At 49.0% G+C, this 27,149-nt stretch overlaps 1 protein-coding gene across 3 annotated transcripts in view; it reads left to right on the forward strand.

Moving 5' to 3' along the window:
* The window catches only part of GRIK5 (glutamate ionotropic receptor kainate type subunit 5), a 492,150-nt gene that overhangs the window by 251,324 nt on the left and 213,677 nt on the right, over nucleotides 1-27,149 (forward strand). For all 3 annotated transcript variants that reach the window (XM_063942365.1, XM_063942364.1, XM_063942366.1), the window contains one exon: nucleotides 19,364-19,528. In XM_063942365.1, the coding sequence (XP_063798435.1) occupies nucleotides 19,364-19,528 (165 nt within the window). The remainder of the gene's footprint in view (nucleotides 1-19,363; nucleotides 19,529-27,149) is intronic.

Raw genomic sequence — 27,149 nt, forward strand, 5'->3', positions numbered from 1 at the left:
ACGAGATAGACAGTCAGCAGATCAACACCAGATGGTCGACAGTCAAAAGGATGACAGTTAAATGGTCGGCATGAAGTTAGGCCGACAGGCTCAAAGGTTGACATGCAAATGGTAGACAAAGAAAAGGTCAACACTTTTTTATTTTATTTTTTTATTTTAACCCTAATCCTAACCCTAACCCAATCCCTAGTGCTTAATCCTCCCCCTAGTGTCTAACCATCCCCTTCCGCAGCCTTACCCTACTAGTGCCTAACCCTAACCTTCGCAGCCTTACCTAGTGCCTGTCCCCCTAGTACTTAACCATCTCCTTCCACCGCTTAACTCTAAACATCTCTCTAGTGCCTAACCCTAACCCTCCTATTACCTAACCTTAATCCTCCCTCTAGTGCCTAAGTATCCCCTTCCGCAGTCTAACCTAACCCTCCCCCTCCTGCCTATCCCTAACACTCCCCCTAATGCATAACTGTCCCCCTTCAGAAGCCTAACTAACCCTCCCTCTCATGCCTAACCCCAACCCTCCTAGTGCCTAATCCTGGGATCCGGTCTTTAGGTCGACAGTAAGTAAGTCGACACTGTCTAGGTGGACCACTGTTGGTCGACAGCAAGTAGGTCGACATGGTTTCTAGGTCGACATGGACTCTAGGTCGACATGTTCTAGGTGGACATGACATAAGATCGACATGAGTTTTTCACATTTTGTTTAATTTTTAGAACCTTTTCATACTTTACGATCCACGTGGACTACAATTGGGAACGGTAACCTGTGCTGAGCGCAGCGAAGCACCTTGCCCGAAGCATGGCGAACGAAGCGAGCCATGCGAGGGGACACGGTGCACTAATTAGGGTTCCCCGTCACTTTACAACAACAAAAAAAGTAGAACAAAAAACTCATGTCGACCTTTCCTCATGTCGACCTAGTACATGTCGACCTAGAGTCCCTCTTGACCTAGAAACCATGTCGACCTAAGTCTTATCTACCTAAAATACCACACCCCTAATCCTAACACTACCCCTAATGCCTTACCCCATCCCTTCTAGTCCCTAACCCTCCCCCTAGTGCCTAACCATCCCCTTCCACAGCATAACCCCTAGTGCCTTATCCCATCCCTACTAGTGCCTACGCCGAACCCTCCCCCTAGTGCCTAACCATCCCCTTCCACAGCCTAACCCCTAGTGCCTTATCCCATCCCTACTAGTGCCTACGCCTAACCCTCCCCCTAGTGCCTAGTCCCAACTCTCCTAGTGCCTGACCCTCTCCCTAGTGCCTAACCGTCCCATTCCACAGCCTAACCCTCCCCCTAGTGCCTAATCCTATACATAACCCATCCCATTCCACATCCTAACCCTCCCCCTAGTGCCTAACCCTATACATAACCCATCCCATTCCACAGCCTAACCCTCCCCCTAGTGCCTAACCCTATACATAACCCATCCTATACCACAACCTAACCTTCCCCCTAGTGCCTAACCCTATACATAACCCATCCCATTCCACAGCCTAACCCCCCCCCCATAGTGCCTAACCCTATACATAACCCATCCCATACCACAGCCTAATCCTCCCCCTAGTGCCTAATCCTATACATAGCCCATCCCATACCACAGCCTAACCCTCCACCTAGTGCCTAATCCTATACATAACCCATCCCATACCACAGCCTAACCCTTCCCCTAGTGCCTAACCCTATACATAACCCATCCCATTCCACAGCCTAACCCTACCCCTAGTGCCTAACCCTATACATAACCCATCCCATTCCACAGCCTAATCCTACCCCTAGTGCCTAACCCTATACATAACCCGTTCCATTCCACAGCCTAACCCTACCCTGGTGCCTAACCCTATACATAACCCATCCCATATCACAGCCTATCCCTCCCCCTAGTGCCTAACCCTATACATAACCAATCCCATTCCACAGCCTAACCCTTCCCCTAGTGCCTAACCCTATACATAACCCATCCCATTCCACAGCCTAATCCTCCCCCTAGTGCCTAATCCTATACATAACCCATCCCATTCCACAGCCTAATCCTCCCCCTAGTGCCTAATCCTATACATAACCCATCCCATTCCACAGCCTAACCCTCCCCCTAGTGCCTAACCCTATACATAACCCATCCCATTCCACAGGTTAACCCTCCCCCTAGTGCCTAACCCTATACATAACCCATCCCATTCCACAGCCTAACTCTCCCCCTAGTGCTTAATCCTATACATAACCCCTCCCATCCCATAGCCTAATCCTCCCCCTAGTGCCTAACCCTATACATAACCCATCCCATTCCACAGCCTAACCCTCCCCCTAGTGCCTAACCCTATACATAACCCATCCCATTCCACAGCCTAACCCTCTCCCTAGTGCCTAACCCTATACATAACCCATCCCATTCCACAGCCTAATCCTCCCCCTAGTGCCTAATCCTATACATAACCCATCCCATTCCACAGCCTAATCCTCTCCCTAGTGCCTAACCCTATACATAACCCATCCCATTCCACAGCCTAACCCTCCCCCTAGTGCCTAACCCTATACATAACCCATCCCATTCCACAGCCTAACCCTCCCCCTAGTGCCTAACCCTATACATAACCCATCCCATATCACAGCCTAACCCTCCCCCTAGTGCCTAATCCTATACATAACCCATCCCATTCCACAGCCTAACCCTCCCCCGAGTGCCTAACCCTATACATAACCCATTCCATTTGACAGCCTAACCCTCCCCCTAGTGCCTAACCCTATACATAACCCGTCCCATTCCACAACCTAACCCTCCCCCTAGTGCCTAACCCTATACACAACCCATCCCATTCCACAGCCTAACCCTCCCCCTAGTGCCTAATCCAATACATAACCCATCCCATAGCCTAACCCTCCCCCTAGTGCCTAATCCTATACATAGCCCATCCCATTCCACAGCCTAACCCTCCCCCTAGTGCCTAATCCTATACATAGCCCATCCCATTCCACAGCCTAACCCTCCCCCTAGTGCCTAACCCTATACATAACCCATCCCATTTGACAGCCTAACCCTTCCCCTAGTGCCTAACCCTATACATAACCCGTCCCATTCCACAACCTAACCCTCCCCCTAGTGCCTAACCCTATACATAACCCATCCTATACCACAACCTAACCCTTCCCCTAGTGCCTAACCCTATACATAACCCGTCCCATTCCACAACCTAACCCTCCCCCTAGTGCCTAACCCTATACATAACCCATCCTATACCACAGCCTAACCCTCCCCCTAGTGACTAACCCTATACATAGCCCATCCCATTCCACAGCCTAACTCTCCCCCTAGTGCCTAACCCTATACATAACCCTTAACCCTATGCCTAGAAATAATGAAAAATCATGAAAACCATGTACAGTATCAACGATTTGCATGTCAACCTGTGGACCCTGTTGAACTTAGTCCATGTTGATCATTTAACTGTGAAACTATTGATTTCAATCCTCTGGCGTGGACCTATCGACTATCTACTTACAGTCCATGGGGGTAATCCTGAGTTGATCGCAGCAGGAAATTTTTTAGCAGTTGGGCAAAACCATGTGCACTGCAGGGGAGGCAGATATAACATTTGCAGAGAGAGTTAGATTTGGATGGGTTATTTTATTTCTGTGCAGGGTAAATACTGGCTGCTTTATTTTTACACTGCAAATTAGATTGCAGATTGAACACACCACACCCAAATCTAACTCTCTCTGCACATGTTATATCTGCCTCCCCTGCAGTGCACATGGTTTTGCCCAATTGCTAACAGAATTCCTGCTGCGATCAACTTGGAATTACCCCCTATCTTCCATCCAGATACCAGCCGCAGGGTGCCGCACCTGGGTAATGGCACAGCTCGCACACAACTCCCTATACTGCTCAGCTTCCCACAGATGTGAATGAAGCCGCTTACAGTGGGCATATGGCAGTTCTTGCACAGTAAAAAGCACTCTTGTACACAGGGGAAGGGCTTATACTAGCGTTAGCCTACAGTCACAGATGCGCCTACGGTAAAGACAGTTACGCAGTTGCGGCAGCCTGTGACTCAGAATATAACCCAAACCCTACTCTAGCTGTCAGGACTGAAATGAAGAGAAAGTAGAAAAGTTTTTTCATGTTTGTTCAATATATTGAACTGTGTGGGTTTTTGTGAAGGTGGCATCTTTCCATTAATAGGAGGGTCACATTCAGTAAGTAAATGTGGTCATGATTGCCAGCTGCCCCTCTTATAGGCGTAATGAGAAGGTACCTTGAAGAGGATATTTCTATAATTATGCTGCAACGGAGGAGGCTGCGCGGAAAGGTTATTACAAAGGTGGGGGTGTCTTTTATATGTTTTGTGTTCGCCCGCTCCGCTCATAAAAGCTGTAATAAAAAGACACACATTTAATACTATACAATTTGTGAGAATTAACATATCAAAAAAATCCAGAACAAAGAAATGTAATAAACCCAGAATGTGAGAGGAGATGAAAAGCTTCAAAGGATTCACCAACGCCCCCATCCCCCCACATCATCCATCGCTGCTCTCTCCCCACGGAGCACAGGGCTAAATTGGGTCTGCGAAGAATAACGAGGGACATGCCTCATTCATAAATAACCCTTCTGCCATGGCACCTCCGTGATTTACAGTATCTGATCTGCTGGAACCTGCTCAATCAGTGACAGCGAGGCTGAGCGGATAACTGGACCCGAGAGTTTTCCTGTGTCCTTTACCTGTATTAGCATGTATGCTGTATGTGTGCTCGGTCTTAAAGCACCATCTGAGGGAAACAGAGATAATTGTGTCCCTGGGACCTTACATGCGTTTGTGTAATATGATTATAGTTTGGTCAAAACTTGGCCAGATGCTTATTGGGGAAGCGTCACCTTAACCTTCTGTCTCATGTCTTATCTGTTTAATTATTTGGCTCATAATTCCATCAGTGTACAGTGTTCAGTAATACAGTACTGCTTTATAAATAAAGGATAATAACATATTGAGGTGGTTTAATAAGTAAGGTAACAAGACCTCTCACGTGTGTAATGTTCTCTATTACATTATAATTTCCCGCCAGGCCAGAGCAGGTAGACCACTGCTTCCCCTCGCCGCCTCATAGACCGCGCCTCATATCAGTCATACTGTACCAGCATCAGATGTAAGATGGCGGAGCTAGAGAAACATGGTCACACATTGAGGTGCGTAGTGTGATCAGATTTCTGCGTCTAATGGGCACATCAGCGGCTGACATTCATCTCCAACTTGTCGAGGTGTACGGTGATAACGTCATGTCATGGAAACAGGTTTGGAATTTGTGCACTGCCTTTGGGTACAGCAGGACAGACATTCTAGATGAACAGTGATCTGGCCGGCCAAGCACGTCCATCACAGGCAGTGCACCAAACCTGTTTCCATGACATGACGTTGGGGATCAGGTGATATCCTTCTTCTCCTCCTCATTCCTCCCATATCCTAAACAGAAAGATCCTTATGCTGGCCATACACTAGGTCGATATCGTGTACGTATATACAATATCGACCTATCATTTGACTCATTGCATGCACATCATGTATAGCAATAGGTGCGAATACGATGCGCAGCTCCGCGAGTCGCACCTTGCATCAGCTGATTGATTATATGTGCTGCACATATGATCAGCCGATCCCGGACCCCAGCAATTGCAGAGGTACGATAGATTGTATGGTGCAAAAACACCGTACAATCTATTGCATGCCCGGCAGCTAGCAGGGGGGATCACTCTTTCCATCCCTATTACACCCTCCAGTCACGGATGCCCACTCTGCAAAATTAGCCTCCCACGTACTAGCTGTGGCTGACTGTTTAATTGCCAAAATCTAGAAGTAGGCCGAACAACCCTACATCTCAGCGCAGAATCTATTCTACACGTATGGAGAAAAGCTGCCACTCCCACGACCTGTTTCCGTGACATGACGTTATCATTCACCATACACCTCCACAAGTTGGTGATGAATCTCAGCAGCTGATTTGCCCTTTAGATGCAGAAATCTGATCACACTACGCACTTCAGTGTGTGACCATGTTCCCGCCAGCCCCGCCATCTTACACTGATGTTGGTTGGGACAGTTATTACTGATATGAGGAGCAGTCTAACGGCCGTGAGGGAAAGCCGTGGTCTACCTGCTCTGGCCTGGACCTTGTAACTTTACGTATTGAACCACCCACGTACATGAGTTTTGCCCTGCAAGCGGGGTGGGTGGGCAACATGGTTTTACCAAGGTGAAGAGTCACTTTACTCTAAACTAAGAATTATGCCTGTTGGCTGTTGACCATACATATGTGGCCTACTGAAGTTGTAAGCAGGACATACAGTGCTATCCTACACACTCATGTACGTGGGTGGTTCAATGCATAAATTTACAAGATCCAGGCCAGAGCAGGTAGACTGCTGCTTTCCTTCATGGCCGCTCATATCAGTAATAACTGTCCCAACATCAGGTGTGAGACAGCAATCTGTCAGGTGGGAACTAAAATCTGGTAATGTATGGAAGCAAATTGACAATCAACCATTTGTTTCCAAACTCTGTAAAACAGACAGTGGTCATACAGACAAATTAGTTAAATCTGTTTGATTTAACTCATTTATCTGAACAATTGTTTTGGTCTGTTTTCCAGTCTGTATAATTAAAACGTATCCTCTATTCCGAGCCAGATATCAACCTCTGACATCATGCAGGTGCCATGTCAGGTAACTAAAAATAAACCATACTTGTGACCATAGGCAAAGTAACAACTACAGTATTTTATAATGCATGCCAATCAGCAACATTAGCATATGCGCCAGTCATACATAGAATTATGTACCACTCGAGGCTTGTCTGTTGACCTAAGTGTAACACCCTTGCTTCTGATCCCAGACACACTCCCTTTCTTCCTTACAATCCTGGTAACACTTTTTTTCCTTCTGATCCCAGTTACACTTCCATTATTCCTTCTGATCCCAGTAACACTTCCATTATTCCTTCTGATCCCAGTAACATTCCCTTTTTTCCTTTTGATCTCAGCAATGCCCTCTTCTTCCTCCTGCTCCCAAACACACTCCCTTTATTCCTTCTGATCCCAGTAACATTCTCCCTCCTGCTCCCAATAACATTCCCATCCTCCCTCCTGCTCCTGGTAACACTCCCATCCTCCCTCCTGCTCCCAATAACACTCCCATTCTCCCACCTGCTCCCGGTAACACTGCCGTCCTCCCTCCTGCTCCCAGTAACACTCCCATCCTCCCTCCTGCTCCCAATAACACTCCCATCCTCCCTCCTGCTCCTGGTAACACTCCCATCCTCCCTCCTGCTCCCAATAACACTCCCATCCTCCCTCCTGCTCCCGGTAACACTCCCATCCTCCCAATAACACTCCCATTCTCCCACCTGCTCCCGGTAACACTCCCATCCTCCCTCTTGCTCCCGGTAACACTCCCATCCTCCCTCCTGCTCCCGGTAACACTCCCATCCTCCCTCCTGCTCCCGGTAACACTCCCATCCTCCCTCCTGCTCCCAATAACACTCCCATCCTCCCTCCTGCTCCCGGTAACACTCCCATCCTCCCTCCTGCTCCCGGTAACACTCCCATCCTCCCTCCTGCTCCCAATAACACTCCCATCCTCCCTCCTGCTCCCGGTAACACTCCCATCCTCCCAATAACACTCCCATTCTCCCACCTGCTCCCGGTAACACTCCCATTCTCCCTCCTGCTCCCGGTAACACTCCCATTCTCCCTCCTGCTCCCGGTAACACTGCCGTCCTCCCTCCTGCTCCCGGTAACACTCCCATCCTCCCTCCTGCTCCCAATAACACTCCCATCCTCCCTCCTGCTCCCGGTAACACTCCCATCCTCCCAATAACACTCCCATTCTCCCACCTGCTCCCGGTAACACTCCCATCCTCCCTCCTGCTCCCGGTAACACTCCCATCCTCCCTCCTGCTCCCGGTAACACTCCCATCCTTCCAATAACACTCCCATCTTCCCTCCTGCTCCCGGTAACACTCCCATCCTCCCAATAACACTCCCATCCTCCCTCCTGCTTCCAGTAACACTCCCATCCTCCCTCCTGCTTCCAGTAACACTCCCATTCTCCCACCTACTCCCAATAACACTCCCATCCTCCCTCCTGCTCCCGGTAACACTGCAATCCTCCCTCCTGCTCCCAGTAACACTCCCATCCTCCCTCCTGCTCCCAATAACACTCCCATTCTCCCACCTGCTCCCGGTAACACTCCCATCCTCCCTCCTGCTCCCGGTAACACTCCCATCCTCCCTCCTGCTCCCGGTAATACTCCCATCCTCCCTCCTGCTCCCGGTAACACTCCCATTCTCCCACCTGCTCTCGGTAACACTCCCATCCTCCCTCCTGCTCCCGGTAACACTCCCATTCTCCCTCCTGCTTCCGGTAACACTCCCATCCTCCCTCCTGCTCCCGGTAACACTCCCATCCTCCCTCCTGCTCCCAATAACACTCCCATCCTCCCTCCTGCTCCCGGTAACACTCCCATCCTCCCAATAACACTCCCATCCTCCCTCCTGCTCCCGGTAACACTCCCATCCTCCTTCCTGCTCCCAGTAACACTCCCATACTCCAAATAACACTCCCATCCTCCCTCCTGCTCCCGGTAACACTCCCATCCTCCCAATAACACTCCCATCCTCCCTCCTGCTTCCAGTATCACTCCCATCCTCCATCCTGCTTCCAGTAACACACCCATTCTCCCACCTGCTCCCGGTAACACTCCCATTCTCCCACATGCTCCCGGTAACACTCCCATTCTCCCTCCTGCTCCCGGTAACACTCCCATCCTCCCTCCTGCTCCCAATAACACTCCCATTCTCCCACATGCTCCCGGTAACACTCCCATCCTCCCTCCTGCTCCCGGTAACACTCCCATCCTCCCTCCTGCTCCCGATAACACTCCCATTCTCCCACCTGCTCCCGGTAACACTCCCATCCTCCCTCTTGCTCTCGGTAACACTCCCATCCTCCCTCCTGCTCCCGGTAACACTCCCATTCTTCCTCCTCTCCCGGTAACACTCCCATCCTCCCAATAACACTCCCATTCTCCCTCCTGCTCCCAGTAACACTCCCATCCTCCCTCCTGCTCCCAGTAACACTCCCATCCTCCTAATAACACTCCCATTCTCCCTCCTGCTCCCGGTAACACTCCCATCCTCCCTCCTGCTCCCAGTAACACTCCCATCCTCCCAATAACACTCCCATTCTCCCTTCTGCTCCCGGTAACACTCCCATCCTCCCTCCTGCTCTCGGTAACACTCCCATCCTCCCTCCTGCTCCCAATAACACTCCCATTCTTCCTCCTCTCCCGGTAACACTCCCATCCTCCCTCCTGCTCCCGGTAACACTCCCATCCTTCCTCCTGCTCCCGGTAACACTCCCATTCTTCCTCCTCTCCCGGTAACACTCCCATCCTCCGTCCTGCTCCCGGTAACACTCCCATCCTCCCTCCTGCTCCCGGTAACACTCCCATCCTCCCTCCTGCTCCCGGTAACACTCCCATTCTTCCTCCTCTCCCGGTAACACTCCCATCCTCCCTCCTGCTCCCGGTAACACTCCCATTCTTCCTCCTCTCCCGGTAACACTCCCATCCTCCCTCCTGCTCCCGGTAACACTCCCATTCTCCCTCCTGCTCCCGGTAACACTCCCATCCTCCCTCCTGCTCCCGGTAACACTCCCATCCTCCCTCCTGCTTCCAGTAACACTCCCATTCTCCCTCCTGCTCCTGGTAACACTCCCATTCTCCCTCCTGCTCCCGATAACACTCCCATTCTCCCTGCTGCTCCCAGTAACACTCCCATCCTCCCTCCCGCTCCTGGTAACACTCCCATTCTCCCTCCTGCTCCTGGTAACACTCCCATTCTCCCTCCTGCTCCTGGTAACACTCCCATCCTCCCAATAACACTCCCATCCTCCCTCCTGCTTCCAGTAACACTACCATTCTCCCTCCTGCTCCAGGTAACACTCCCATTCTCCCTCCTGCTCCTGGTAACACTCCCATTCTCCCTCCTGATCCTAGTAAGAATCACTTTATTCCGTCTGATTGGTCTGTTATTTTGTCGGTTTGGTGGGTGTTGGTGGGAAAGAACAGCATTCCAGTAGGTTTCTTGCTGCACTGGAGAGGTGTGCTCTTCTTCAATACACTGGGTAGGCTGATATCACCCTACTGGGTCAGCAGCTCCTCCAGCCCGTGCTTCCTTTGTATGTGTTATTGGTATGGGTGCGGAAAACCTCTCAATTCTTTGGTGCTGGTGTTAAGGCAATTGGCGCATGCAGATGTTGTTAGAAGTGAGCATGCATTAAGGCAAGTGGCTCCACTGATCGGCTGGCTGTTCTTTCTTCCTCCACCATGCTTTTTTATTTATAGAATAAAGCTGACCAATTTCACGGCACTTATGTCCTGTGTCATTACATATATTACATAGTATTATATGTTGTTTAGGTCTAGGTTTATGCAGTATGACTTTGGAGCAGAAGCTGTCATCAGCTGCTAGAGCATTTATTGTCATTCAGGTTAGCAACATCTGGTTTACATATGGAGCTGTCGGATATTTTATTTCCTCTGTCCTTTGCTCCATTGATAACTAGATTGCTAAATTACTGACGTATACTTTGCAGATTGCACTGGAAGTTGCTTGTATTCACGTGTTGTGCGTCCGGGCTTATGACTTGGGGGCTAATTCAGACTGGATCGCTGCAGCAGCAGGGATCGCAGTCTGAATCCTTTTGTGAAGTGCGCACGCACAGCGGCCAGACTGTGCGTGCGCACCCTGGGAGCCCAGTGAGATACTAAAAGCATCTCAGGGCTGCGATCGCCTCTGCCTGTCAATCAGGCAGTCAGGTTGCGGGGCGGGAGAGGGCGTGCCAACGGAGTTAGAACGCCGTTGGCGGGGCACGCTTCGGACAACGAAGGCGTGTCCGGACCGTTGCGGGGGCGGGCTGCTGTGGCTACGTGATGTCACAAGCAGCAGCTGAGACCCGGGGATGTGGCAGAGGCAGGTAGCCCCCTGCCATCGCACAGGAACTGCGCAGACAGGGAGCTACTCGCCAGATGCAAAAGCATCGCTGCCTTGTGATGCTTTTGCACCCTTGCGGGCGGGGGGCAGAGCCAGACAAGACATGTGGGGCGTACTAGCTGCATGTCTGAGTAAACGATGGTAGATGTGATAAATTTAGCACATTTATGATCAGATCTGAATTACCCCCGTGTTGCAGAATGTGTCTCTGCTCAATCATCACACAATAACATTCTTGTTTACTAGTGTCGTTGCTGCTGTTTACTAGTCTTCAGTTGAAAGTCCCATCTTTGGCTCAGATGAGCTTCCTTTCAGTTGCCAATTTGATGTAGGAAACTGTTCTAGTCATTATTTGGGTCTGGGAACAAGGTCGACATGGAAAAGGGTCGACATGAGTTTTTTATGTTTTTTTTGTGTCGTTTTCGCCATGCTTCGGGCATGGTGCCTTCGCTCCGCTACCGCTTCGCTTGGCACACTTTACCGTTCCAATCGTAGTCCACGTGGATCGTTAAGTATGAAAAGGTTCAAAAAAAGAAAAAAATCGTGAAAAGCTCATGTCGACCTTTTTCCATGTCGCTTAGAAAAAAAGAAAAAAACCGAAGCGCTAATGGATTCCTTATTAAAATAATTTTTATTTTTTACTTTTTACAGCTATTGCTAAATAGCTCTTTGACTTACCTAAATATCTAATTATACATTAAAAATATTACTTTTTATAAAAAATTCTGGCCAGTTTTATAAAACAACAATAATAACACAACAATATTAACACATACACAATTGGATGCTCTTCTCCGTGCGGAGAGATGGACAGTTAAATACAAATAGATGACACTGTTTCCCTCTGATCTTATCAGGTTAACCAGCCTCAGTGATGATACATAGTTGCTCATTCGACTTGTGCTTAGAGCCCTTATGATTTTGTAGCTGTGTTAATATTGTTGTGTTATTATTGTTGTTTTATAAAACTGGCCAGAATTTTTTTATAAAAAGTAATATTTTTAATGTATAATTAGATATTTAGGTAAGCCAAAGAGCTATTTAGCAATAGCTGTAAAAAGTAAAAAATAAAAATTATTTTAATAAGGAATCCATTAGCGCTTCTGTTTTTTTCTTTTTTTCTAAGTATTATGTTAAGGAGGTAGAGAAGCCCCCTTTATTTACAGTTGAGCTGCTTCTAGATTCTTATAAGTAAATTAAGTTTATAAGGCCAAAGAATACTATAAGACGTATATATGTAGTAATTGCTAATTACCAATCAGCGCCAGGGGGTCACTTTGTTGTGCCTTTTTTCCATGTCGACCTTGTTCCTGTTGACCTTTTGTCCATGTCGACCTTTGTCCATGTCGACCTAAGGTGTGTCGACCAATTGGCGTCGACCTAAGGTGTGTCGACCTTTGTGCTGTCGACCTGGAGTCCGGATACCCATTATTTACAGTAAATGCTTTATCTGTTGGGTTCCTGGTTGCAGCCTATACAATAACAATGGACGGTGGGCTGGCTATTTGCTACAGACGGTATATTTGTCCTTCTCATGTACAGCGCACTCTCACTTTCCAGACTTATGTAATAAAACATTTCTTTTTCCCGTTATCACATAATGGAATGCTCTCTTCGTCTTTTGGAGGTCATTCCGAGTTGATCGTACAGTAGCTGTGCTAAATTTAGCACAGCTACGATCGCAAACTCAGACATGCGGGGGGACGCCCAGCACAGGGCTAGTCTGCCCCGCATGTCAGTGCCGCCCCCCTCCCGCACAAATACAAAAGCATCGCACAGCGGCGATGCCTTTGTATTTGTGTTTGTGGAGTAACTCCCGGCCAGCGCAGCTTCTGCGGCTGGCCGGGAGTTACTCGTCGCTCCCGCTGGCCGGACCGCACCCCCTAAACGGCGGTTTAACGCCGCTGCTCAGCCCCCTCCCGCCCAGCGACCGCCTCTGTCTCAGAGGCGATCGCTGGGCACCGACGACTGCCATGCGCCAACGCACTGTGGCGCCGGCGCAGTTCCGACCCGATCGCTGCTCTGCGACAAACTGCAGCGAGCGATCGGGTCGGAATGACCCCCTTTGTGTGTGTTTTTTTGTGTGTAATTGTTGTCCTGATTACTATCAGTCATGTGCAGCGCTCTCTCACCCTCATGTTACTATCAGTCATGTGCAGCGCTCTCTCACCCTCATGTTACTATCAGTCATGTGCAGCGCTCTCTCACCCTCATGTTACTATCAGTCATGTGCAGCGCTCTCTCACCCTCATGTTACTATCAGTCATGTGCAGCGCTCTCTCACCCTCATGTTACTATCAGTCATGTGCAGCGCTCTCTCACCCTCATGTTACTATCAGTCATGTGCAGCGCTCTCTCCCCCTCATGTTACTATCAGTCATGTGCAGCGCTCTCTCACCCTCATGTTACTATCAGTCATGTGCAGCGCTCTCTCACCCTCATGTTACTATCAGTCATGTGCAGCGCTCTCTCACCCACATGTTACTATCAGTCATGTGCAGCGCTCTCTCACCCTCATGTTACTATCAGTCATGTGCAGCGCTCTCTCACCCTCATGTTACTATCAGTCATGTGCAGCGCTCTCTCACCCTCATGTTACTATCAGTCATGTGCAGCGCTCTCTCACCCTCATGTTACTATCAGTCATGTGCAGCGCTCTCTCACCCTCATGTTACTATCAGTCATGTGCAGCGCTCTCTCACCCTCATGTTACTATCAGTCATGTGCAGCGCTCTCTCACCCTCATGTTACTATCAGTCATGTGCAGCGCTCTCTCACCCACATGTTACTATCAGTCATGTGCAGCGCTCTCTCACCCTCATGTTACTATCAGTCATGTGCAGCGCTCTCTCACCCTCATGTTACTATCAGTCATGTGCAGCGCTCTCTCACCCTCATGTTACTATCAGTCATGTGCAGCGCTCTCTCACCCTCATGTTATACAAGGTGTTACCACACACTCAGCTAGTCTCAGGTTCTAAAACCCGGTATCTTTAGGTCGACACTCATTAGGTCGACCCTTATTGGTCGACGTGTTCACTATGTTGGCATGGTCACTAGGCCGACAAGGCAAAGGTCGACACAATGAAAGGTCGACATTCGTTTTTTTTTTTTAAATGTTTATTTTTTTTACTTTTTCATACCTTACGATCCACGTGGACTACGATTGGGAATAGTAACCCGTGCCAAGCGCAGCGGTAACGGAGCGGGGCACCTTGCCCGAAGCTTGCTTGCCATGCGAGGGGACACGGTGCACTAATTGGGGTTCCCGGTCACTTTTTTTTACGAAGAAAACTACAAAAAAACTCATGTCGACCTAATGACAGTGCCAACCTATTCCACGTGTCGACTTAGTCACTGTCGACCAATAGTGGTCGACCTAATGAACGTCGACCTAGTTACTGTCAACCCAACGATCCACACCCCTAAAACTCCCACTGTGCAATAATAAGGCACTCGCTGTCATTCTCATGTGCTGTAATAAAGCATTCAGTGTGTGAGTCTCATGTAATACTCTTCCCTACTCTCGCAGAACGTGCAGGAGACCCCCAGAAGAGTGGGCGGTCCTCATTAACTAGTGGAGTGGGCAGGATGGGAGTGTAATCCTGGGAATAACGAATCAGTGGGGAGGAGCCTATATAACACGACTGTCTTTATATCGTGTCAGGTTAGCCGCGCTCCCTCCCCGTGGACCCTACTATTCGCAGCATGGGGCCTAATGATGTGAAGCGCCTGGCTCTGCCCCCTCAGTGATCACTTACATCTCCGCTACTGGGTTCTCCCGGTGGGGAGAAAAGTCGACAAGTACTAAAGTGTCCTCATACATCTAGCCTCAATACACTGCGCAGCGCGAGATGCCTGGCGTGAGTGACCCGCCGGGTCCCATGCAACTGTGCTAGCATCTGGCGTAAATGGGTCTTAGCCACGACATGATGCGAGTAAGACGCAGCAGGAGACTGTGCTGACTGATTTGATAAGTAACACCTTTATATCTGTGTGGGACTGATTCAGCAGTAGATGGACTTGCATAGCCACACACAAGCGCCTTTGCAAATCCGTCCACTGAACATGCAAATGCAGAAGGAGGTGTCAGTCACCTCCTGGCTGCACTTGCTATCTCAGCGGTGCGACCGAGTTCGCAGCCTAGGATCAACCTTGCGACCGATGGCCACAATGTTTCCCGTAGATGAGTAAGCATCATCTTACTCAGGCTGGCCGTCACAGGGCACCTTGCAAGGCCAGGAAGTATGCGTCTCGAGACATAGACCATGGCCTTGTCACTCCTGGAAAATGGGGGGCGACATGCCGCTGTTTCTGGAAACACTGGTCGTCCCTGCACCGCACCCTGGTGGTCATTCCAAGTTGATTGCTAGCTGCATTTGTTCGCAGCGCAGCGATCAGGCTAAAAAATGGCAGTTCTGCGCATGCGTATGCGGCGCAATGCGCACGCGCGACGTACGGGCACAACGAACTATGTAGTTTTGCACAGGGTCTAGCGATGCATTTCAGTCGCACTGCTGACCGCAGTGACATGAAGTGGGCGTTTCTGGGTGGCAACTGACCGTTTTCAGGGAGTGTTCAGAAAAACGCAGGCGTGCCAGGGAAAAACGCAGGCGTGACTGGGCGAACGCTGGGCGGGTGTGTGACGTCAAATCTGGAACTGAATGGTCTGAAGTGATCGCAAGCGCTGAGTAGGTTTTGAGCTACTCTGAAACTACACAAACATTTTTTGCAGGCGCTCTGCGATAAAAACGTTCGCACTTCTGCTAAGCTAAAATATACTCCCAGTGGGCGGCGGCATAGCGTTTGCACGGCTGCTAAAAACTGCTAGCGAGCGAACAACTCGGAATGACCACCCCTGTCTCTGCTTGTCAATAAGGCAGAGGCAGAAGGGTGACTACATGCCACCACTCAGAACCCGTTCTGCACCTGCACACATTCCCAATAATCAGGAATCTCTGTGTGTTTCAGAAACAGCGTCTACTGCTGAATCAGGTCTAAGTCTGTGTACGGCGCACAATGGAACTTGACATGGGAAAAAAAAGCCACAGCAGCTGCAGACAGATATACAAGTGTCGCATATCAAAAGAATCCGCACAGTCTCACGGCATGTCCTAGTCACATTGCATTGCGTCTAAGACGCATTTTCGGGAAAAAAGGCACCTAACACTATCAGAGTCTCGCGGACCTGGCACACCAAGAGTCACTGTTTGGTGCAACTGCGGCAATGATGTATGAGGAATGAGGACACATATGTAGGAAACAGCACCCACTACAGATAGATCTACTGTCATCCTTGCCCGCTAGCCGTAGCAGTTGTGGGTTGTTTGCCACAGCTAGCATGTCTGCGAACGTGGGTTGCATGATGCGTATGCTTCCATGAACATGCGGGCATGGCTAGTTGCAGTCGTAACTAGTACGTCCCTGCGACTTGTTCGATGACAGCGGATACATCTGAGCCCACTATCATTCCCATAGCACGTAGCTGAGCGATTCTTTGCAACTGCCCATGGATGAAAATTTGTAAAGACTTGTACGGTGCATGCGTTACACAGAGCGCGTACATAGATGCTGTAGCGATCGAGAGGGGCGGTATCGGAAATTTTGCAGGAAAGTGATGGGCATTTCTGGCCAGTGATTGGGAGGTGGTAAGTAGTGCACGCAAACATGGTCAGCGGGTGTGTTATGGGAGTGTCGGGGGGGTGTCTGAAGCAGCTGCGTACACAGACCCACAGACGCAGGCATAGGTGGCCATAGTCAGACGGAGACCCTGTACCTGCCATACAGCTTGGACAGGTTTTCAATAGTGCAACCAATGGTGGTGTCTATGGATGCATCATTCTGTATTACAGCGTGCAAGGGCACTAAATGTGGGCTTCTCAGACCCTGCACATTGGGACGCACAGATGTACACAAGGGAAGGAGTTTGTGGCGGGGTTCGCATAAAGTTGGAGGCAGTTACCGCCAATAGACGCTGCTGCGCGCACTTCTGCGTACAAACCAGAATCCGGCCCAATATGTCATTCTGAAGTAGTAAAGCAGCCATCATGTTATAGTCGTCTAACGCAGAGGTTCCCAAACTAAAGCCTCCAGGCACCCTAACGGCCCAAGAATAACCATACTTGCCCACAGGTGACTTAATAAGTACGGCAGTCTATTTGTTTTAACCATCTGTGCTGAGCTATGGATATACTTAAATCCTGGACTGTTTTGAGGACTACGTTAAGGACCCACTGGTCTAACACCATGTTTTTGTCATAAATCACACTGCCACACTCATGTAATAAAGCACTCACAATGTCACTCTGATTGACAGGCAGAGGCGATCGCGGGGCCGGAGGGGTCGTGCGGCAGTGTTCAGTCAGCATTTCGGGCATGGTCCGGACAACACAGCCGATGCAACCAAAAACATGGCGAGTAGGCTGTGTAGGCAGGGAGCTACTCGCCAGATAAGAAAGCATTGCCGCTGTGCGATGCTTTCGCACCTCTACTAGGGGAGGAGGGGGTAGGGCCGGGCATGCCGGGGCGGACTAGCCCTGTGCTAGACGCCCCCCCCTCGCACGTCGGAGATTTTGATCGTAGATGTGTGTTTTTTCCATACATCTACTGAATTAGGCCCTCAATCCTCTGCAACAACCTTTTCAGATGTGTACAAAAATATTTGCTAATTTCTCCAAATACTGCCGTTTTTTTATATACCTCACAATAATGTTGCTAATTTGGTAGTTTGTATAGAACAATGTCTGGTTTCCAGGAAGCATATACTTATATATGTAGCATAGAAATTACCACCTATCTTTATTGTATTTGTTCCAGTGATTTCACAAATTGAAAGGCAATTTATAGGTTTAATATTGCTCCACAAAATGGAAACCCTGTGTTTGCCCCTGCAATGATAGAGAATCATAGCGATAAATTCTGTATCACCACAATAAGTGGATAGACAATAAATTGGACTTTTTGCCACCATAATCCGGCCCATAGTCTCTTGTACCTGCTTTCTACCACTATAATCCGGTTTTGTATCTGCTTTTTACCACCATAATCCGGCCCATAGTCTCTTGTACCTGCTTTCTACCACTATAATCCGGTTTTGTATATGCTTTTTACCACCATAATCCGGCCCATAGTCTCTTGTATCTGCTTTTGACCACCATAATTCGGCCCATAGGCCCTCATTCCGAGTTGTTCGCTCGCTAGCTGCTTTTAGCAGCATTACACACGCTAGGCCGCCGCCCTCTGGTAGTGTATCAGTTTCTGAGTAGCTCCAGACCTACTCCTAGATTGCGATCACCTCAGTCCGTTTAGTTCCTGGTTTGACGTCACAAACACGCCCTGCGTTCAGCCAGCCACTCCTCCGTTTCTCCAGACACTCCTGCGTTTTTACCTGGCACACCTGCGTTTTTTAGCACACTCCCGGAAAACACTCAGTTACCTCCCAGAAACACCCACTTCCTGTCAATCACTCACCGATCAGCAGTGCGACTGAAAAGCGTTGCACGAACACCAGCAAATCTACAAAGTTTTGTGTTAAATAGGTTAGCGCATACGTGCTGCGTACCATGGCCCTCATTCCGAGTTGTTCGCTCGCAAGGCGATTTTAGCAGAGTTACACACGCTAAGCCTCCGCCTACTGGGAGTGAATCTTAGCTTCTTAAAATTGCGAACGATGTATTCGCAATATTGCGATTACAAACTACTTAGCAGTTTCAGAGTAGCTTCAGACTTACTCGGCATCTGCGATCAGTTCAGTGCTTGTCGTTCCAGGTTTGACGTCACAAACACACCCAGCGTTCGCCCAGACACTCCCCCGTTTCTCCAGCCACTCACGCGTTTTTTCCGGAAACGGTAGCGTTTTTATCCACACGCCCATAAAACGCAGTGTTTCCGCCCAGTAACACCCATTTCCTGTCAATCACATTACGATCGCCGGAGCGAAGAAAAAGCCGTGAGTAAAAAAACTATCTTCATAGCAAAATTACTTGGCGCAGACGCAGTGCGAACATTGCGCATGCGTACTAAGCAGAAAAACGCTGCGATGCGAAGAAAATTGCCGAGCGAACGACTCGGAATGAGGGCCCATGCACATTTTCCACCTAATCGCTGCGAAAAACTGCAACGAGCGAACAACTCGGAATGACCACCATAGCCTCTTGTATCTGCTTTTTACCACCATAATCCGGCCCATAGTCTTTTGTATCTGCATTCTTGCGTAATTGTTTATTGTTTCCTCATCATATTTAATGTAATCTCTGCCTGTCTCTATTTTATATATATATATATAATCTAACAGTGCTAATGCGTCTCTTCATCCGCAGCTGCAATTCTCGACGATCAGACTGTTTGTGGTCGTGGCGAGCGGTTGGCGTTGGCCCTTGCCCGTGAGCATATCAACAGCCACACGCAAGGAGCGTCCAGCGGTCGTGTGGAAGTGGAGATCTTCGAGCTGCAGAAAGACAGTCAGTACGAGACTACAGATACAAGTGAGTGCCTGATAATGTCCGTAAAGAGCCAAATGTGATTTTAATCCATATTTTAAACCTGCAAAGTTCTTGGCAATAGCTAATATAATGGGTGGTGTCTGCGGGGTATGGTGCAGGACAGGGGTCATGGTTGTATACCTAATATCTGTGAAAAACAACATTTTCTGGAATTATCAGAGTATATCTTGTGTTCACTGTACACCAAGCCGTACTATAAATGAATATAAAGAGGCTTTATACTCAACATTTGGCATGGTTTTATTTCTGTTTAAACAAGTTTAAAATCCTTTGAGATGCTGTGATATATTTCTCTTTGAAGTAGTATATGGAAAACCAGATGGTGTTGCTGTGTGATTATGTAGCTCTTGGGTTCCCTCGGGGTCCCTCTGTGACACTCCGGACCCGGCTAATGGAAGTGGCACGAATGCGCTGCCTATTTCCACGGGCATCCAGGAACGGCCTGCCTTTCTCCCTGTGGGAGCAGCAGGCAGGTCACTTCAGCAGATCTTTTCTTATAAATGGAAGATAGATAAAAAGGGCGCCGGGAGCTTTTTTTTGCAGTAAACTGATTTATTGTGCAGCAAAACAGGAACCAGAGAACAATTCATTGTGGTTGCCAAACAGGAGGAAAGTAAACGCAGAACTGTTTCATTCACTGTTTACTATATTTACTGAGTCCGTTAAAGGGCTCCCCTGGGTATCGTACGGAAGAGAAAGCCTCTTTTAAACTTACACTCCGGAAAGAGATATGAGATCCGGCCCTTGCCGTGTTTAAGACCTAAAGCATGTGATGTTTTTCTTCTCTTCCGATTGTGAAAAACAAAATGTTTTAGGTTCGATCCCTTTAAATATAGGGTGATGTTCGGTAATCGGCGGGAGCAGGCACCTAGGATAACACCCTGCATTATCCATCCATCTTTGCATTGAATGGAACAGAAATGATCCCAACAAGCACCATAGAAGCATTAGTGAAACTACTATGGGGTACATTTACTAAGATTCGTATTTTCCAGAATCATGTCCAAGTTCAATCACGAATGACATCGACAGTGTAAAATTGCAACTTTTTGAATTGATTACGATGGATTTACTAAGCTGTCGTATTCGGGTTTTTCTTTTCTTCCGATGTCGATGTCATTCGTGGTTTTTTACCTATTTTTACGGCAGTGATTAGCAAAACACTGCCGACTTTTTTTACAATCAATCTCGGCCGGATCTGTGTGATCCGTGCTGGGGTTTTTTTTTTTTTTTAATTAAACACTGTAAAATATTTAAAAAAAATGCGTGGGGTCCCCCCTCCTAAGCATAACCAGCCTCGGGCTCTTTGAGCCGATCCTGGTTGCAAAAATATGGGGAAAAAAATGACAGGGGTTCCCCCATATTTAAGCAACCAGCATCGGGCTCTGCGCCTGGTCCTGGTCCCAAAAATACGGGGGACAAAAAGAGTAGGGGTCCCCCGTATTTTTAAAACCAGCACCGGGCTCCACTAGCTGGACAGATAATGCCACAGCCGGGGGTCACTTTTATATAGTGCCCTGCGGCCGTGGCATCAAAAATCCAACTAGTCACCCCTGGCCGGGGTACCCTGGGGGAGTGGGGACCCCTTCAATCAAGGGGTCCCCCCCCCAGCCACCCAAGGGCCAGGGGTGAAGCCCGAGGCTGTCCCCCCCCATCCAATGGGCTGCGGATGGGGAGGCTGATAGCCTTTGTTGTAAAAGAAAAGATATTGTTTTTAGTAGCAGTACTACAAGGCCCAGCAAGCCTCCCCCGCATGCTGGTACTTGGAGAACCACAAGTACCAGCATGCAACGGAAAAACGGGCCCGCTGGTACCTGTAGTACTACTACTAAAAAAATACCCAAAAAAAGACAAGACACACACACCGTGAAAGTATAATTTTATTACATACATACACACATACATACATACTTACCTTATGTTCCCACGCAGGTCGGTCCTCTTCTCCAGTAGAATCCAAGGGGTACCTGTTGAAGAAATTATACTCACGAGATCCAGGGGTCCAGGCTCCTCGGGAAATCCAGGGGTAATCCACGTACTTGCATAAAATAAGAAAACGGAAAGCCGAGCCACGAACTGAAAGGGGCCCCATGTTTTCACATGGGACTCCTTTCCACGAATGCCAGAAACCCACTCTGACTGATGTCTAAGTGGGTTTCTTCAGCCAATCAGGGAGTGCCACGTTGTAGCACTCTCCTGATCGGCTGTGTGCTCTTGTCCTCACTGACAGGCAGCACACGGCAGTGTTACAATGTAGCGCCTATGCGCTACATTGTAACCAATGATGGGAACTTTCTGCCCTGCGGTTGACCTAAAGTGACGTCACCGCTGAGCTGAAAGTTCCCATCATTGGTTACAATGTAGCGCATAGGCGCTACATTGTAACACTGCCGTGTGCTGCCTGTCAGTGAGGACAAGAGCACACAGCTGATCAGGAGAGTGCTACAACGTGGCGCTCCCTGATTGGCTGCAGAAACCCACTTAGACAGAAGTCAAAGTGGGTTTCTGGCATTCGTGGAAAGGTGACCCATGTGCAAACATGGGTCCCCTTTCAGTTCGTGGTCGGGACACCGTTTTTTTTTTTTTTTTTCAAGTACGTGGATTAACCCTGGATTTCCCGAGGAGCCTGGACCCCTGGATCTCGTGAGTATAATTTCTTCAACAGGTACCCCTTGGATTCTACTGGAGAAGAGGACCGACCTGCGTGGGAACATAAGGTAAGTATGTATGTATGTGTGTATGTATGTAATAAAATTATACTTTCACGGTGTGTGTGTCTTGTCTTTTTTTGGGTATTTTTTTAGTAGTAGTACTACAGGTACCAGCGGGCCCGTTTTTCCGTCGCATGCTGGTACTTGTGGTTCTCCAAGTACCAGCATGCGGGGGAGGCTTGCTGGGCCTTGTAGTACTGCTACTAAAAACAATATCTTTTCTTTTACAACAAAGGCTATCAGCCTCCCCATCCGCAGCCCATTGGATGGGGGGGGACAGCCTCGGGCTTCACCCCTGGCCCTTGGGTGGCTGGGGGGGGGGGACCCCTTGATTGAAGGGGTCCCCACTCCCCCAGGGTACCCCGGCCAGGGGTGACTAGTTGGATTTTTGATGCCACGGCCGCAGGGCACTATATAAAAGTGACCCCCGGCTGTGGCATTATCTGTCCAGCTAGTGGAGCCCGGTGCTGGTTTTAAAAATACGGGGGACCCCTACTCTTTTTGTCCCCCGTATTTTTGGGACCAGGACCAGGCGCAGAGCCCGATGCTGGTTGCTTAAATATGGGGGAACCCCTGTCATTTTTCCCCCCATATTTTTGCAACCAGGATCGGCTCAAAGAGCCCGAGGCTGGTTATGCTTAGGAGGGGGGACCCCACGCAATTTTTTTTAATAAAATAACAACTTTCCCACCCCTTCCCACTGATATACATGCACGGATCTCATGGATCCCTGCATGCCTATCCAATCACGGAAAAAAAAAGTAGGTCTGTTTTTTTTTAGCACTTTTTTACGAGTTGTAATTTTTCACGGCAGTGTTTGTTTGTTTTTTGCTTTGCACTTCTTAGTAAATGACCGAGATTCATACTTAAACAGCCGCGTTTTGACCGATGGTGTATTCATTCGTAATTTTTTACCTGAACTTGCAAAAAATTACGAATGCCCTCATCACTGCCGTGATTAGTGCTTAGTAAATTACCGAGATGACACTTTAAAGAAAAAACGCCATCTCGGTCAAAATCGGGAGCTTAGTAAATTTACCCCTATGAGTGCAAAGTGTGTCACCGCTCCAGGACACAAAGGGGTATATTCATCATGAAAAAAATGTGAACTGAGAATTTTTAGTTTTCAATTCTCGTTCACAATTTTTTCAATATTCATCATCCCTACCTATTAAATGTATCATTTCCGAAAAACTGCTCCTTTTGCCGAGACAGTTTTTCTGAAAGTGATATTTTGCTCCTTATTTCCGGTCTGTCCGGCTGCAGCCGCTGCCCCCCCCTCCTCCCCCCAGCATGTTATTGCCGGGGCATCGGCAGCCCCCGCACAGCACTTCCCCGCTGGCATGTTATTGCCAGGGCTGGTCCCTGTAGCGGTAGCTCCCGGCACATCTCACCCCCCTCCCGGCACAGTTCACCCCCCCGGGCAGCTTGTTATTGCTGGGATTGACCCGCTGCTGCGGAACAGGTTCACTGCAGCAGCGGCGGTGACCCCTCTCTCTCTCCCCTAGCACCGCAGCCGAGGCCCTCCCTCCGATGCCACGCTCAACTCCCCGCCGCCGGGACTTGTTCTGCAGCCGCGGCCACCTACCGCTCACCACCCCGCCACCTGCACAGGGTGCCCGGCTGCAGAGATCGCTCTGCAGCCGCGGCCACCCTCCCCCATCTCTGCTGCACAAGCTGCTGTATAAATGGCAGCTTGTGCAGAGATTCGGAAGCTGTTAGTCATCTCAGGATGCTTTTTTGGAGATTGGATGAATGTCACAATTTCTACATCTTCTGCGGCGTGTAGACAGTGTCACATTTGAGTGATGATAAATATGCCCCAAAGGCTGTTGACCCTTACTGAGGCCCCCCACAATGCCCCACATAATCCCACAGGCAATTGCAGCTTTGCCCAAGACCCTTGGCAATGGACGCACACAGCACACATGCTCAGAAAAGCTCGAAGAGGTGACAGCTTAGCAGGGATTTGCAACATGTGTCTGAGAAGTGTGAGTAACAAATACATGGAGGTCTGGGCAACATAGGAGGTTACAGAACAGAACACAGACCTATGTTGTAGCCAGGGGCGCTTTAACAGAGGAGGGGGCCCGTGTGCACCTCCAGGTGGGCCCCCTCATCTGCACTACGCAGTAGTCTCTGGCAATGTGCCAGAGTCTTCTGCGCATACGCAGGTCTCCGGAAACATGGCGCCTGCCATTTTCCGGATACCAATTTGGCTACTGTGTATGTGTGGCGGCCATTTTGTCTGCGATTTTCGCTACGAGAACAGCGCCCGATGCTGGACTCCAGAAAGGTGAGTACTAAAATATGGGTGCAGTGTGTGCGGTGTGGGCCCACCTGGACCCAGGTGCCCGTGTGCACCGCAAACATTGCACCCATTATAGAAATGCTAACGGTTGTAGCCATGCTTTACATGGCAGCTGTCACAACAGCAGGGCAGGGGCGCTGGTGTGAAAGGGTCACTCAAAACAAAACCGCCTGCCTACCTACAGAATGGCACAAACAAAATCTTTGAACTCAGCCACACACTCACTACCAATACAAAATACTAGTAGTTTCATTCAAGAGCGGACTCGGAAGCCTCAGTTACTCACTGACTCATCTAAATGCCATCACATCCCCATTGAGTAAAGTTACTGTGAACCAGACAATTCCTCGCCTAAACCTAGCGTTCTAGTAACCATGACTCTTTGACACGGACACATTGCTGCATGATAAAATATAGGGGGCCATTCCGAGTTGTTCGCTCGTTATTTTTTTCTCGCAACGGAGCGATTAGTCGCTAATGCGCACGCGCAATGTCCGCACTGCGACTGCGCCAAGTAAATTTGCTATGCAGTTAGGTATTTTACTCACGTTTTTTTCTTCGTTCTGGTGTTCGTAATGTGATTGACAGGAAGTGGGTGTTTCTGGGCGGAAACTGGCCGTTTTATGGGTGTGTGCGAAAAAACGCTACCGTTTCTGGGAAGAACGCGGGAGTGGCTGGAGAAACGGAGGAGTGTCTGGGCGTACGCTGGGTGTGTTTGTGACGTCAAACCAGGAACGACAAGCACTGAACTGATCGCAGATGCCGAGTAAGTCTGGAGCTACTCAGAAACTGCTAAGAGGTGTGTGGTCGCAATTTTGAGAATCTTTCGTTCGCAATTTTAAGAAGCTAAGATTCACTCCCAGTAGGCGGCGGCTTAGCGTGTGCAATGCTGCTAAAAGCAGCTAGCGAGCGAACAACTCGGAATGAGGGCCATAGTTGTAAAAATGCATACAGAAATAAAAAAAAGTACACAATTCAATCAGAAAAAAAAAAGTGTTGCAAATAAATGGAAATAAAAGCCAAAGACTGCAGAACTAGACAAACAGAGTTTCTGGCGGAATCTTTGTCCTAGGGAATGACTAGAAGAATTTGGATGACTTCTCAGCAGCAGGAAGATTCCCAGAAAATGACAATTTGCAATATCATTTCATTGCTTTTTAAAACATTTGCTTTTTGGTCCAGATGTCCTCCCTCTGTGACACACAGTAGTAAGACGCTGGCCCAGGCTGATCACTCAGGCTTTCACAAGCTAAGTTATGACCTTATCTTTGTCCCAGAACATTACTGTTTCTTTGGGGGTCATTCCGAGTTGATCGTAGCTGTGCTAAATTTAGCACAGCTACAATCTTCTTCCTTGACATGCGGGGGGACGCCCAGCACAGGGCTAGTCCACCCCGCATGTCAGTGCCGGTCCCCCTCGCAGAAGTGCAAAGGCATCGCACAGGGGCGATGCCTTTGCACTTTAAGAGTAGCTCCCGACCAGCGCAGCTTTAGCGTGCTGGCCGGGAGCTACTCATCGCTCCCCGGCCCGCAGCGGCTGTGTCTGTGTCAGCCGCAGACACCCTGATAGTGTCCCCACAGCGCAGCAAAAGAGGCAGGCAGCCTTCTAGGAAGAGCCTAGATAAAGCTGTAGAAACAACAACTTCCTCAGATGAAGATATTATATTTAAAAGAAGAAAAATGATTAACCCTGTCAGGTCGGATGACAAGAGGGACAGCTCTGAGGAGGGAGAAGTCAGTCAGAATGCTGAGACTCCTTCTCCTCCTGCATATTCTCACAGAGTGGCGAGAAAGTGCACAAGTAAAAAGAAACACACTGACCATGTTTCTTCTAGAGATGCCTGTTCAGGTAAAAATATCTCTTTCCCAGGTATTGCCAGTGCTTGGAATACCTCTAAGGGCCATAGCAGACCCCCCTCTCCTGCCCACAGCCGACATACATTCCCTGTCACTGATCGGCAACCTGCACAGGACCGCGCTCATAAGGGGACTAGTCATAGTCATACAACCCCCCTTTCCCACGCATTTAAGGAAACTGGTTACCCTCCAGTAGATTGGGAGTCAGAGGAAGTAACCAGGACTAGCGCATCCTCTCGCAGAGGCGAATATAGTGACTTGCAGATGGCCCGTGTAGCCTTAGCGGGTAGAATGCCACCTTCTAAAATATATTCAGCCCACTGGGCTCCCAAGTATACAATTTTGCCCAGTTAGCCTTTAGAACGGCACTAGTTAAGGAGGATGATATGGTTCTCCGTCACCACACTGGCATCCCAGATATTCCGGCTCTATTTGCCCCAGACATCGATCCGGCCTTACCTTCACTCGTGGGGGAAAAAGTCCAGAGTGACACTATGGATAAATTGCTAAGGAAAATTCAATTTAAGGTTTCAGACGCCGCCGGTCCTTTATTATTTGTCCTTGACAAAGCAGAAAAAGAAGGCGTCTGAGGGGGCTCCCTAGATTCCCTGGTAGCTTCCAAAATGGCACTCATAAAGGCTATTAGTAGGGCTACCTTAATAATTGGTCAGACATTTGATTTCATATCGAACTCACGTAGAACTCGCTGGCTAGCTAATGCAGG

Source organism: Pseudophryne corroboree, chromosome 10, assembly GCF_028390025.1.
Source record: "Pseudophryne corroboree isolate aPseCor3 chromosome 10, aPseCor3.hap2, whole genome shotgun sequence".
NCBI lineage: Eukaryota > Metazoa > Chordata > Amphibia > Anura > Myobatrachidae > Pseudophryne > Pseudophryne corroboree.